Source organism: Hippocampus zosterae, chromosome 3, assembly GCF_025434085.1.
Source record: "Hippocampus zosterae strain Florida chromosome 3, ASM2543408v3, whole genome shotgun sequence".
Lineage (NCBI taxonomy): Eukaryota > Metazoa > Chordata > Actinopteri > Syngnathiformes > Syngnathidae > Hippocampus > Hippocampus zosterae.
The window spans coordinates 8,179,793-8,193,736 of NC_067453.1; the positions used below are offsets into that span (position 1 = coordinate 8,179,793).

The 13,944-nt window shown below is 42.4% G+C and overlaps 2 protein-coding genes across 4 annotated transcripts in view; both read left to right on the top strand.

Annotated features, from left to right (window-relative positions):
* trim44 (tripartite motif containing 44) overlaps positions 1-11,453 on the top strand; it is a 71,129-nt gene extending 59,676 nt beyond the window's left edge. The window contains exon 6 of one of the 2 annotated variants that reach the window (XM_052060118.1): positions 11,319-11,453. In XM_052060118.1, coding sequence (XP_051916078.1) covers positions 11,319-11,325 — 7 coding nt within the window. In that variant the 3' untranslated portion in view covers positions 11,326-11,453. The remainder of the gene's footprint in view (positions 1-11,318) is intronic. The other variant, XM_052060120.1, reaches the window with a different exon arrangement.
* A 162-nt stretch (positions 11,454-11,615) lies between these two features.
* The window catches only part of ldlrad3 (low density lipoprotein receptor class A domain containing 3), a 72,646-nt gene continuing 70,317 nt past the window's right edge, over positions 11,616-13,944 (top strand). For both annotated transcript variants that reach the window (XM_052060122.1, XM_052060123.1), the window contains exon 1: positions 11,616-11,759. In XM_052060122.1, the coding sequence (XP_051916082.1) occupies positions 11,717-11,759 (43 nt within the window). In that variant the 5' untranslated portion in view covers positions 11,616-11,716. The remainder of the gene's footprint in view (positions 11,760-13,944) is intronic.

Genomic DNA, 13,944 nt, shown 5'->3' on the forward strand with positions numbered 1-13,944 from the left:
ACATTGTTTTGTTTTAACAGACTATTTAAGAGTATCATCTCAAGAGTATTTTTATACTGTAGCAACACTGCCACCTATTGTACAGTCAGAGCACACAACAAAGTACTGTACTTATAGACACCCATTTCGGTAACAAGCAATCCAGCCAGTTGAGAGAGCTGGCTGTGTTGTTATGTCTCATGGTGCCTGCCCACCAAGATGCTCATGCCATTTGAGGCATTGATTTTTATTATTATTTAATTTGATATAGTAGCTATTTTTGAGTTGTGAAATTCTAATATTGAGCTGCTTATCACTAATATAAACTATAAAGAAACAATTATCTCATTATTGTTTGATGGACGGACAGTCTTATGTGCAACAGCCAATCACAGCCTGACTGAAAATAAGGTTTGGTCGGCAGGCGCATATGTGATGAATACGTCAATGTTTGCATGCGAGAGTCCTGTATATTTTTCAGAGTGTGGCATTGTGTTATGTGGCAAGACGTGTCGTGTATTTTTTTATCGACGATGTGTTTCTCTCGCGAAGTGACATAAGCTTTGTAGTGAGCTTCTTTATGAAGAGGAAAATCCCTAATACTTGGGCGATCATTCAAATATTTTCAGATATTGATGTGATCATAAGTAAAGACGTCAACATCAATTTTGGTGACCATCGACTGCGGTTTTGGAACATTCAGGGGCGTTTAGATTCCTATAATCCAGGTTTTGACTGTCTTGTTGCATGACTATCTATATATATATTGCGCACGCGGTCTGTCCTTCCGTCTGTCCCTTTTCAAAACGTACCTACTTCACCGCGCCGCCACTGCGCGCCGCCACTGCGCCGCTCAGGCAGTGGCTCACTACGATCGCGCGGGCATCTTAGCGAAAAAATGTTGTCTACCCACAAGCATTGCAATGAAATTGTTAGTTATTTAGTAGAGCTAAACATCTCTTTATTTTCGTGATAAGCAATGAAGATGAACAAAAAGTTGAATCAAGCAACAACACTTTTGTGGGCCGAAGGCCCACCTTACCAGCCTTCCGCAGGAACTAGCTGATGAGCCGCCCGGAGGGCGGCGAACCACCACCTTACCAGCCTTCTGCAGGAACTAGCTGATGAGCCGCCCGGAGGGCGGCGAACCAGCTAGTATGGTCATAAACGAGAACGGACATAGATGAGCCATTTGCACCATTTACTCTTATTTGCCAATCTATTTAACTCGACAGCAGGAACGCGCTGGTGGCTGCCTGCGGCAATTTTAAGTCCTAAAACGGCAAAAGGTTTCACTTTAAAGTTTGGCTTACCCTAACTAGAGGTCCGTGTCACATTGTGGCCAAAGTTACAATTTTGTGCCTCGTAATTCATTGTGGTCAATTTCCACAACATTGTCATGGCAACAGTTGATTTTTATTTTGATGTTTTTTTTGGCGGTTTGGTGGAGTTAAACAACTTTTAATGCATTACCGCCACCTTCTGAAATAGAGTGTGTGGGTCTTGGTCTGTTTCACAACCTCCCATTTAACCCTTTTTTGTCCCAAAATAAAAATTGAAACTTAACTCACCCGAACTTCTCTTTCATACTCTAGCATTAAAAGCTGCTTTCTGACCTGAAAGCTCATTAATTAGTTGTCTTACTTGACGACACAAACATTCTAATCATCCATCCATCCATCCATCCATTTTCCGAGCCGCTTGATCCTCACTAGGGTCGCGGGGGGTACTGGAGCCTATCCCAGCCGTCTTCGGGCAGTAGGCAGGGGACACCCTGAACTGGTTGCCAGCCAATTGCAGACATTCTAATCATCATAAACAATATAGTCAATGGAAGCAACCCTGCTGAATTCACCCCACAAACAAACAAACGCTAGATAGGCGGGGCGTCTTTCCGTCAGTCATCACCGAAACGGGCAAACGTCAGTGACAAAGGGGACAGATTGTAAGGGTCTCATTTTGTACTCTATCTAAATACTCTCCAGTACCCTTAAGGGTACTGCAACAATGACAAGCCATTGGATCCTCAAAGGTCCAAATTTAGCAAAAAAAAAATTCTGACACTGTAGGATAAAGTTAATTCTCAAATATCTGACCCCAAAGGAGAGATGAGATGTGCTCTCAATATCTTCTGTTACTCCAAGATGTTCAAATGTGATTAACAGTCTAGACAAGGTAATATGAGGACATAAAGGAAAGTTGAAAGGCAACTGAAGTCTTAATATGCTCTTGGCTAACACCATGGATTTATTCACTGACATAAGGAAGCCCTTTATGTCCTTGCATCCCTGCCCCCCTGTGGTGACTAGTCCATGATGAGATTCATATGGGAAGGAACAAGATGAATTACATTGAATAGACACAAATTTAAAATACACACATTCTACAAAAAATTAAAATAAATTATCACAGGGCGGTAGTCGAGTGGTTAGCACGTTGACTTCACAGTGCAGAGGTACCGGGTTCAATTCCAGCTCCGGCCTCCCTGCGTGTAGTTTGCATGCGTGGGTTTTCTCCGGGTACTCCGGTTTCCTCCCACATTCCAAAAACATGCATGGCAGGCTGATTGAACACCAAATCGTCCCGAGGTGTGAGTGTGAGCGCAAATGGTTGTCTGTTTCTGTGTGCCCTGCAATTGGCTGGCAACCAGTTCAGGGTGTCCGCCGCCTGCTGCCCGGAGACAGCTGGGATAGTATCCAACACACCACGCGACTCTAGTGACGATGAAGCGGTTCGTAAAATGAATGAATAAAATAAATGATCACATCTCACTATTTGAAGTTTTGGGCAAATGAATGAATTACAGCTTTGAAAGTGCAAGCCTCCCTCTCGTCATAGCTGCACCTCCCACTTCTTATCTCTCATGCTGTACCCTCCTTAATCCTTCAAGTTTTTACGGGGAGGGAGGATGGGTGGGTTCCAGCAAGAGGCAATGGTTAAAATAGCTGCCCTTTCTAGATAACACATACTGGAGCTAAAAGTGTTTCGTTTTTGTTTTTGTTTTTTAATATAAGTTTGGTGGACGGCCAAATTAGAAATGACAAACTATTTATATTGCACAAACTGTCACACTAATGGATTGAATGTGTTTCTAAATGTCGATTTCTTGTATTTTAGTGCTGGCTACCAGTGGTTTGAGATGAATATATTCTGATTTCAGCTGACCGCCTCAATAACCGATACAGTCTCTCAATGTACAGGACAGTGAAGTGAGAGCTGTCCCAAGGTACGGTAGTTAGGAATGTTTTGTTTACCTGTGGACGGAAAATCAAACGCTCTCCAAACGTGTTTGTACAATTCATTCGGAACTGTTGCAATAGACAGCTCTCTGCATCCTCTATGATGCATATCTACAGCCGCAAAGGGCAAGCTTTTAAAATCTCTTCTAATCATCTCAGAGGTGGCTATTTTATCTCCATTACCATTGACATGCATGGCAGATAAATGAGGTGTGTGTGGTTTCATTCATAAGAAATGATCGTACTTCTTTCCGTGAGTGAGTATCTCTTTATTCACCTATTCTGCATCTCGCGGCCGAGCTACAAAGAATATTTTCTCCATGGAAGCTTTTCCAGCAGGGAGAGGAATAATGAGAATACAAAATTTATGGTCATGGCTTTTCCGGTTATGCTGAAAATGAACCTAAATGCCATGGAGTCTGGATGCACAATGACTGGATGTTGGATTTATTATTTTTTAGTAATCATACATTCGCGTATTATTCGATTGATTCTCGCGTCGTCAATTTATGCTCGCAAAGAAGAATGCTTCTGCCTGTCATGATAGTTTGATTTTGCTTGCAAAGAAGAACGCTTATGCTTGCAATCATTAGTTGGCTTTGCCTGCAATGAAGAACGCTTATGCTTTCAATAAAGATATATCCTTTCTTATTTACTCGCATCTATAATCATTATATATTCTTCATTATATGATCACTTTTGCTTGCTGTACTGTGTGAAAGGTTTAGGGTCGCAACCACCTTTCCGAGGACGTGGTTGGGAAGAGATAACTGTTAAGACTAAACAGTGAGCAAGGGTGAACAGTGAATGGAGACATCAACACTAGCTGCAACGTGATGTTTATGTGACATTTGCACACATGTACGTAAATTGCACTCAGATACACACACATAGTCAAACAAGTTCAGTGTGTGTTCAACAGCCCCCACCCTTTAGGTTGGACACACCTATGTAGTAGCTTTCCCAGTGAGGCGACCCAAGTGAGGATCAAGCGGCTCGGAAGATGAATGAATGAATGAATGAATGAATGAATGAATGAATATACTTGTATATCATTTTTTTTAATGGTAGCACATTCCGAAGATTGAAAGTAAAATAAATATATTTGATAACTTCTCATGTTATTTCATTCTGTGGCTGTGAAAAAATGAATGAATTAAACTAATTTTGTTTCTTTCAATTTTTAGTTTCCAAATTCATCCGTGTTTTTTCCCCCACTAAGCTAATTTCCTCAGGTAGTTAAAACTGGCTCCCGTTCACTCATGACTGAATGGAATAAGCAGGAGAAAATTAGTGAATGGTTCATTTTACTTTTTTTTTTGTATGCAAAATAAAACCCTACAAAATATCTAATCGAAAATAAACCCATATAAGTTGTTAATTATCATTATTGCTATTTTTTTGGGTGCAACCATTTCAAAAGCAACCCATTTGTGTCATTGACTTGAGATGCATCATCATTTTTCACAGTTAGGGACAGCAATATCCCGTAATAACGTTCCTAATTACAATACTATATATTGGGATATGTCTGTAATCTGTGTACCTCATGCTGCAGGTTGATACTGTACAGTATTTTGAGGGGAAATTGGATTGAACCATGATAATTGTATTAAAATAGCTCTTATTAAAGGCGCATTCACTTCTGTTGATTGTCCCTATAAAGAAATGTCATGCGTAGCACGTGCCTGGACTTAGTCGCCTCAAGCAATCCTATGTATTGAGATGTTCTCGATTGTATCAGCCACCGGAAGGCAAAGTCGGGCCCAGTTCCTTTCAATCTGACGTTAAGATGACTCTGGGTGTGTTTCCTGAAGGCATCAGGGCAATGAAAAGCAGTTGATCAAATGTCAAGAACGGGCTGGTTTCAGCTGTTTTTGAAAACACTTCAAGCCTGTAAATACCAAAGTATCAGCACAAAGGAACTGAGTATTATGTTGGAAGCAATGCTCGAACATTTGCCGGAATTCGGGTACTGACCGTGGCAGCGCGCAGAGAACCACCTCCCCTCCTTTGAGGATTACAAACCACAAAGCCCTGCTCATTCCAGGCTCACATTTCCTCACTCTCGACAGCAGGCTGGAAACCCCCATTGGTGCAGACACACCGGAGAGAGGATGGGAATACTCTGCCGAAACCTGCCATTTCATTCCCCCTGCATCCAAAGGGCTAATTTTGTAGCTGAGTTGTAGAATCATACTGTGGTTGCAATATCACAATTTGAATCATTCTGGGAGAGGTTTAGAGTAGCGCTTTTCAGATATTCAAAAATGTGTCCCACAATACTCTGGTGGTGCATTTTGGGCGCTGGCCAATATGTGAGCGTAATCTTGTCTATTTGATCACGGTTCACAGAATATTCACACTGACATCTTTAATACTGGAACGAAAAGTTCCTAGTGAGAAGCAATTGGATAAGAACATTACAAAACAATGGGTTATTTATGATGATGTAGGACTGGATTTGTGTCTATATGGTGGCACATAAAATAAAAAATAAAAAATTGGATGCACTGGGTGTGCCTCATTTGCAGACACCACAATGATATGCTGCAAGTGGACAGCGATTCTCACAAAAGTACCAAGTAACAAAACTGCTTTGATCCTTTGACGAAAAGAACCATTGTGGTTTTTGTTTTATTTTTCCAATCCGCTTGTTGTGTGTGAGCTGGAGCCTGTCTCAGTTGATGTTCAACAAATGGAGAGTTACCTGGTCTCCAATCAATCAATTACAGGGTTTGACTGATACCATTTTGTCATTTTCCTACTCTTTCTGCTGTCATTTTCACACACCTCACCTGAAGTGATGCACCCGGGTTTGCTTTTATCTTTTCAAGTCACCTTGGTCCAGTTGATTGCTATGAATGGTCGCGCTCACACGACAACTGTCAGAGAATTTACTCTTCGATTGGCCAAAACTGTCAACACACGCTTTGTATGTCAACCTCAGTCCGCTTTACTAAGGGCGGCCAGGTGATCTCGTGGTTAGCGTGTCGGCCTCACAATGCAGATGTCGTGGGTTCGATCCTGGCTCCGGCCTTCCTGTGTGCAGTTTGCATGTTCTTCCGCCTGCATGGGTTTACTCCGGGTACTCCGGTTTCCTCGCACATTCCAAAAACATGCATGGCAGGTTGATTGGGCACGTCAAATTGTCCCTAGGAGTGATTGTGAACGTGAATGGCAAAAAGTTGAGGGTGGACCCTGCCTACTGCCCGACAACAGCTGGGATAGGCTCCAGCACCCCCTGCCACCCTTGTTAGGATAAAACGGATTGAAAAATGGATGGATGGATGGATGGCTTTACTAAGAAATCAAATGTTCAAATTTATCTGCACTGGAAAAATGACTTAAACAATGCAATCACTTGGTACTTGTCAGGTTGTTGGGTTAAGTGCTGTAATACACCCCTGATTCTAGGTAGAAGAAGATCGAAAAGAGCTTTGTAATCCCCCTTACCTGGATAAATAAAGGAAGAATAATAAAATCAGGTTATGATACATTGCCTCTTGTATGAGGTTTTTCTTTTTTTCATGAATAATAATTTTCTTGTGATTCTCTTGGTGTATCTTTGTATATGTACTTTGTTGCTTATTGTTCATCTTGTAGAGTCTGTAAATAAAGCTGACTCGAAACAGAAGAGCAAAGCCTGAGCTTTTGGCAAATGGTGTTGAGCTTCGTATTTGAACATCAACTCACTTTATGGCATTTTTCTGGCTGGGAGCCCAGCAGCAGTGAGCACTGAGCTGGTTAGTCATGACAATCAAAGGTTTTGCTCTCTGCTCTCGCTCCGCTGGCCTTTTTCAGCCAGCCGCCTACACCCTCTCCTAGTCCCTCCCCCCTCATATGGCTGCTCTAGTTCGAGCACAGCACAGCAGGGCGTGAGCTATAACCATGTGGCGTTACCGCTTGTTATCCCGGAGCCTTGCAGATCTTACCGTTTCCGACAAGGCTGTCTGACCCCTCACTGTGCTGACTCCTAACCCTCCTGAGCACAACTTCCTCCTGCCAAAATCAGTCACCATCACTAAGCAGTCTCTTTTTCAACGTTTCCGCTCATCGTATCCTCCCCATGTGGTTTCTTAAACTCTGTCTAACCCCACCATAATCCAGTTTGGTGACCTTGACCATCCATAAAATTGTCATTCCTTTTTTCCCCCTTTGCACACACAAACGCATCGAAAGCACCTGAGTGCGGAATCCGTATCTGAAGCTGTTTCTTTACTTCTTGTCTTTTCACAAGTCAATTTTCTCAATTGTTGTTTTTTTGCTTCTTCTATTCCAATTCATAGATCAGAACTGTCAATCATATGCTTATACTACATGCCATCCCATCGCCCTATAGTACCATCTTATCAACATACATGACAGCTTTTGTACCTTCACGGTTACTCTCAAGGTTACGTTGGCACCAATGTAGGTCTTATTTATTTATTTATTTATCTCACAGCCGAGAGCACTGAGCATGTTGAATGAAAAATGCAGAACTATGCCAGGGCATGGCAAGCAGGCAGGCGGGCAGCGAATGGTTGTGTGTGTGTGTGTGTGTGTGTGTGTGTGTGTGTGTGTGTGTGTGTGTGTGTGTGTGTGGTGTGTGTGTGTGCGTGACCCGCTCTGTATATTTCTCATCAAAGTCATCATTTTATTTGGTGGGAGGAGATAAACTTGAAAACAAGTGCATTACACCATCTTTGCCATGGCCAAGTAGTCAAGTATGGATGCCGTGTCAATGGTAGGATGCAAAGTGTTCAGTTCCAGCGAAACAAGTCATCAACCCGTGTCTGTATAAACTCACAGAGTCCTTTTGCCTTTAGATTTCCACGAGGAACCTCTAACCCTGTGTCACCATTTGATGGATTGGAAGGAAAACGACGGTGTCTCCTTTCTGTTTTTCTCTCTATTGCTCTGTGCCTTGCACGCTCCCTGGCACCTGAACAAAGATGTCCTCTATATCAGAAGGTGGGTTAATAAATGTAAGATGAATGTTAGGAGTCTCGCTCTAGTGAGTGAAACTTCCATTTCCAGGCCTCTTGGGGCCTTGGCATTTCATAGTTAGCCCAGTGCAGTGCAGTCTGACGTGACAAGGACGTGACACCTTGAAGCTCTCATGACTTGCATTACTGCCATCCCCTGGCTCATTTCATCCTCTCATTAGATAAATTGATGGAGCTGCAGTGGCTACAGCTCTTGCCAAGGTTACAGAATGTTTCTTTGCAACAATACATGCTATTATTTGACATGTTAAATGAATAACAAATAATTACAATTATTTTAATGTCATTTTAGTATCGCTAAAATGAACACATTAAAAAAAGGCACTAAATCAATGGAATATTTTCCATCCATCGAACCATTTTCTGAACCGCTTTATCCTGGCTTCCTCGCATGCTGCTTTGCGAGTGTTATTTTTGACACACGCAGGTTCTCTTTGCAACTTGGGCCATAAGAAAAACAGTAGAGTCTTATATTTCTCCAGCTCAAATTGTCTCCTTCTCAATATCATTACTCACCCACGGGCAAAGTCTTTCTCGGTTGTCATGTGTAACAAGTATTTATTTATTTGTTTCATGTGGCCTCTAATTGGGGTTTTCATATTACAGTTTAACATTCCTGTAATGAGTGAATTTGTCAGCAACCATCTGATCAGGACATTGCTTTTTATTGAAAATCAAACTTAACAGTGTGCCGGTCCAAATTTGTGTCTTTAGTTTTCAACTTGGTTGTACGGAGTCCTTATGACATAATGTCATGAGACTGTCATTCCTAAAGCTCAAAAAGGTACTTCATTCATCCATTTAATATTATACTTATATACTCTATCCTATCTATTTAAAGGCAGATTAAACATGGACTAATCGCCTATTAGTTGCAGCGTCATTTTAAATAGCACATGGAATGTGAGTCACATCAGCTGCAAAAAATAAGTCAGAAATGTGAACAATAGGTCATCATTTTTAAGAAGATAAGTTGACTGTGAAGGCGTTCGACCGCAATCCTAGTGAGAAGAAGTGGTACGAACTATAGATGCGTGTATGGCATCGGTTATCATTATTGAACATGTTTGTTTTTAAGGGATTGAGTCTCCAGAATGAATCTGATAATATGTCTTCGGACTCAATGTTCTGAACTTTTGCCCCGCCCCACTTCTTCGATAACAGTGACACAAATGTTCATATGTGCCACATCCACGCAGAGTTTTTCCACCCATGACATGATCGACGAGGATATCAAAGATACAGATCGATTGTCGCGCCACCGTCAAGCCATAGAAATACAGCCGACATACATATTTTAGGGTGACCATATTTTTATTTCTAAAAGTGAGGACACTTGCTCCGGCTTTGAGATACTGACACTCAAAGATACCATACATTATGACTTTAATCATTCTAAAGTATGGTTGCACGAAATTGGACAAACATGCAGGATGTGACATGGATGTTGCACATTGCAATATCAATATAGTGCGATTTTTGTACCCAGTGACATCTTCATTCTTAAATAAAGGTAATACATCTTTTTTTCATGGGGGAAATATATACTGTATGTATTCTTATCTAACTAAGTTCTTTAGCGTTTTTAATGCTTCTAGATATTGTTCTCTTCTTGGAGTTAACTGACATTGTGATGACATGATGATGAAATGAAAAGTTGTATTTGACGTTTTTCCCAAACATTTTAGTTGAAGTCCAAATTGTTCAACTCAAGGGAATTTTGACTTTGGAAGTTTCACCATTATAGTTACACCGCAGTTCTGCAATAAGTTCCTTATTCACTTTTATCTAAGAGCTTTGCCTTACTTTTTCACTTGTCAGGTGATTTTATTTGAGATTTGTGCTGAACACACTCCGCCATCATTACCTCTGGCAATCATTAAAATATTCATATCTGCCAAGCATAGAGTTTTTAAGAGCGGTTACAGAACACACTATCTGCACCCGTCAAAATGTAATGAAATATATGGGGCCCTTTGGTAGACATACCTCCGCAGATAACCCTGCACATCAGATGGACTGCTACACAGTTGAAAAACTCACCTGCTGTATCCTCGTGAGTCTATCTGCCTAGCAGGTTAACTTGCAGAAGAAATCAGGTAGCTGTTCTTTTTCTTTTTTTTTGGGGTGTGGCATATAGATGAATAAAATCTTCATGGCATGCATGACATGGCCATCCCGGGGGGTTTGGGACTGCCTGAGTCTTGTTTGATAAAGCAGAGTTAAAGGAAGAAAGTAAGCTGGAGAAGTATAATATTGGGCCCATGCCTCCAGGTGAGCACACAATCAAATGGAGCTGTTTGTTTGAAGACATGCAGCCTCCCTGCTCACAGCTGTGGTTCAGTGATAAAAGGGGGAGCTTCAATAGGTGAGGTCCCTTGTGTTTCCATTGCGTGCTTTCACTTTTGGTCCTCAGAATTGGGCGTGTCGATACATTTTGCAACTACATTATTCGTCATTCGCCAGCAGCCGGACCACCAGTATGTCATTGTAAGTCTGTTATCGTTTCAAGCCGAACCAAACTGTAGTAGTCAGACCGCCATCTTTATTTTAACCACACTCGCTAACGCCAACATGAAACTACAATACTGTCGTCCGATTTTGAGCCGACAAATGTGTCACTGACAAACATAGTGTCTCGACGTCGATTTTCAGTTGTCTTGATGTGTTGTCCCCCATGTGATGTGACATACTCAGCGACTGTTTGTGAGGTGTCTGGGACGCTTCATGACCACGACAAAAGTCTAGCACATCTGAATTTTTGTGAGTCTTGCTGCTTAGTGTGACATGTCTTGCATCACCTTTCGATTGGTTGGTACATTACTTCCCATGGGTCAATGTTGATTGACCCATAGGAAGTAATGTACCTGATATGTGATAGCATTTTTTTCTGAAACTGGCACATTACAGGTACGTAATATTTTTGTGTGAATATGTTGTGTTGTCTGAATGAGACTGGCCATTATTAATGTTTGTAAATCATGTCTCATGCTCAGAGGAATAAAATCTTGTCCTCACTCAATGGAAAAAAAGATGTAGGTGGAGGTGGTGATGCTGCTTAATCAGATGCGTTAACTGTCTATTCAATATACTCTATTTTATACCGTAGTGACTGAGAAGCGCGTTCTCGGAAGGGCCGCTGGTGGTCCCGAGCCGAAGCACAGTTCGGTAACCGACGTCCCAGAAGGTCGACCCCTGCAGCCGGCTTTCTGTCTCCGCCTCCGCCTTTGAATAACAACACAGGAGCGACCTCAGCCTGCTCGGCTCTACCCCGAAGACCCGTCCACATTCCCGTCACAGCCTGCCCCCATCTCCCCAGCCCGAACGCCATTACTTCATCTCAACGAGAACTTCTCCACGAAACGCCAAAAATGTTCTCTTTAACTCGGACGGTGGTAAAGTAGTTCCAGGTCTAAAGCCCAACAGGCGGCAGAGAGCGCCGCCGAGGAAGTTTTTCACCGCCAGTTTTCGGCCAGAAAGCTCAGGTCTCTGGGGAAAGGAGTGTATATGATGTGGATCTGGTACATTATACTCGGCTGGAGAACAATTGGTAAGTTTTTGAAAACTTAAACGTAAACTAATGGTGGGTGATGCGTGGGGGAATAGCAGAGAGTGGAGGGTTTGCGACGTGGCGAATGTATCTCTCCGCCGACAAGCTGAAGAACTTTTGATCCACCTCGACCTAATGAATGTGCGTCTTTAGCGTCAACATAGAGTAGTTTCGCATCTGGCTCGCTCAGAGGTCCTTTTTTAAAGAGTGACGAGCGACAGGGGCGTTCAAGCCACCCTTCACGCTTGCCATCCTGTGTGCGATTTACGGCAACGAGTTGGAGCCTGCTGAACGGCGTCCCCACTGACAAACTGTTTCCCGAGTAGTCCATGGCAGCCGGGCCATTACAGAGCTCACATAGGCGGCTTCACCAGGGCTCATAACGGGACACTTGGCATTTGACAGCTCGACTGCATTTGTGCTGTTTTTCCAATCAGTTGCGGTCGCAAAAGTTGTACCTGTCTACGTACAACTACAGATTGAAAAAAAATTCTGGTAAAAGTAAAACGGATTTAACAATGTATTTAAAAGTAGTCAAGTGCAAACTCTGAAATCTACTTCAATACTAAATGTGTTTTCTTTCATTTATATACCCATTTTGATATCTTGGCTTTGGTGTATTTTAAATGGAGAAGATTTACTTTGGTTATTTTGGAATGCATTGTTATCATTATTTTCTGTTTAATATACAGTGCTTTGGTACCTCTGCGGCTACTGTGAATTTTTGCTGGTAAATAATGTGGTGAGATGCTTTGCTGGATTTTTCTCTCCTCAAATAAGGAGTGCTGTCTGTTTACTTTGTTGTGTAGTTTGTGTATCAATCTTATAGCTGTCTCTGATTCAAAATAGTTAGGCAGACTAATGTTCATTTTGCACAGTCTTTAAAGAGTTGCACAGCTCCAAACATTCATTGTCTCAGTCTATTTAATCATTGTAAACATCTTTTACCGCATATAACTCTAACAATTTCTGTTACCTACCATAAACCGTGTTTTGTTATACTTCTCTTAATATCTTGCAATGAAAATGTCTCCTTTTCATTGCATTTCAGACTTGGCCTTGTGGTTTGGTGCTTTGCGCAGTTTCGAAGGTGATCAGATCAGACAAGATGAATTGACTGACAAAATACCAATCTGCTTTGTGGTTTCTTGATTTATTATCTGAAAGATAAAAATGAGGGTGGCGACACAAAAGACTTGTACAGTATTCTGTTCACGAACTGGATGCCTCCTGTTTAATCAGTCAGTTTGTGATCCATTAGTGCTACCAGAACATACACGCGTACACAAACTCACATCTAAACGATTAATTTCCAGCCAATTACAACAAGACTACATATTTTGGTCAATTCCCCCATTGAGGCAACGAAACTCATGGCGGAAATGGAGGGAGAGGGGAGATTAATACCCTACAGACAGCACGTGCTTAGCTCCATATGCAGTATTCGCCTAGCGCTGCTGATCCCATCTTCAATGGTGCCTTGCAAGCAAGTATTATCATTTACATACACAACATTTACATTACGGTGGCCCGGTGGTCCAGTGGTACCCAGAGATACTGGGTTCATTCCAGCTCTGGCCTCCCTGTGTAGAGTTTGCATGTTCTCCCGGGCCTGCATGGGTTTTCTCCGGGTATTCCAAAAATATGCATGGCAGGCTGGTTGAACACTCTAAATCAGGGGTGCCCATAACGTCGATCGCGATCGACCAGTAGATGGCGGACTGGTCCCAAGTCGATCCCGATCAGAGCTGTTGCACTATACCTTTGATCGTTGTCATTATTCTCATTCAGTTTGTTTCGTGTACAATTCACCAAAGGGATAGGCAAAGAATAGGAATCTAGAGGGCTGAGGGAAGCACTTTAAAATGATACGAGTGAGCTACGATAGTTCACAGGGTGCAAAAGTGCGTCGCATGCCTCCGTGTCAGACTGATGCTCATCATGGTGTGCGTGTGTATATGCGTGCCCGGTAACGGGTCGATCGCGGGAGGTAGGTTAATCGAAACGTCGATTATCGGTCCCAATATTTTGGGCACCCCTGCTCTAAATTGTCCCTAGGTGTGTGTGTGAGCGTGGATGGTTGTTTGTGTCTGTGTGCCCTGCAACTGGCTGGCAACCGGTTCAGGGTGTCGCCTGCCTACTGCCCAAAGATGGCTGGGATACGCTCCAGCACCCACGCGACCCT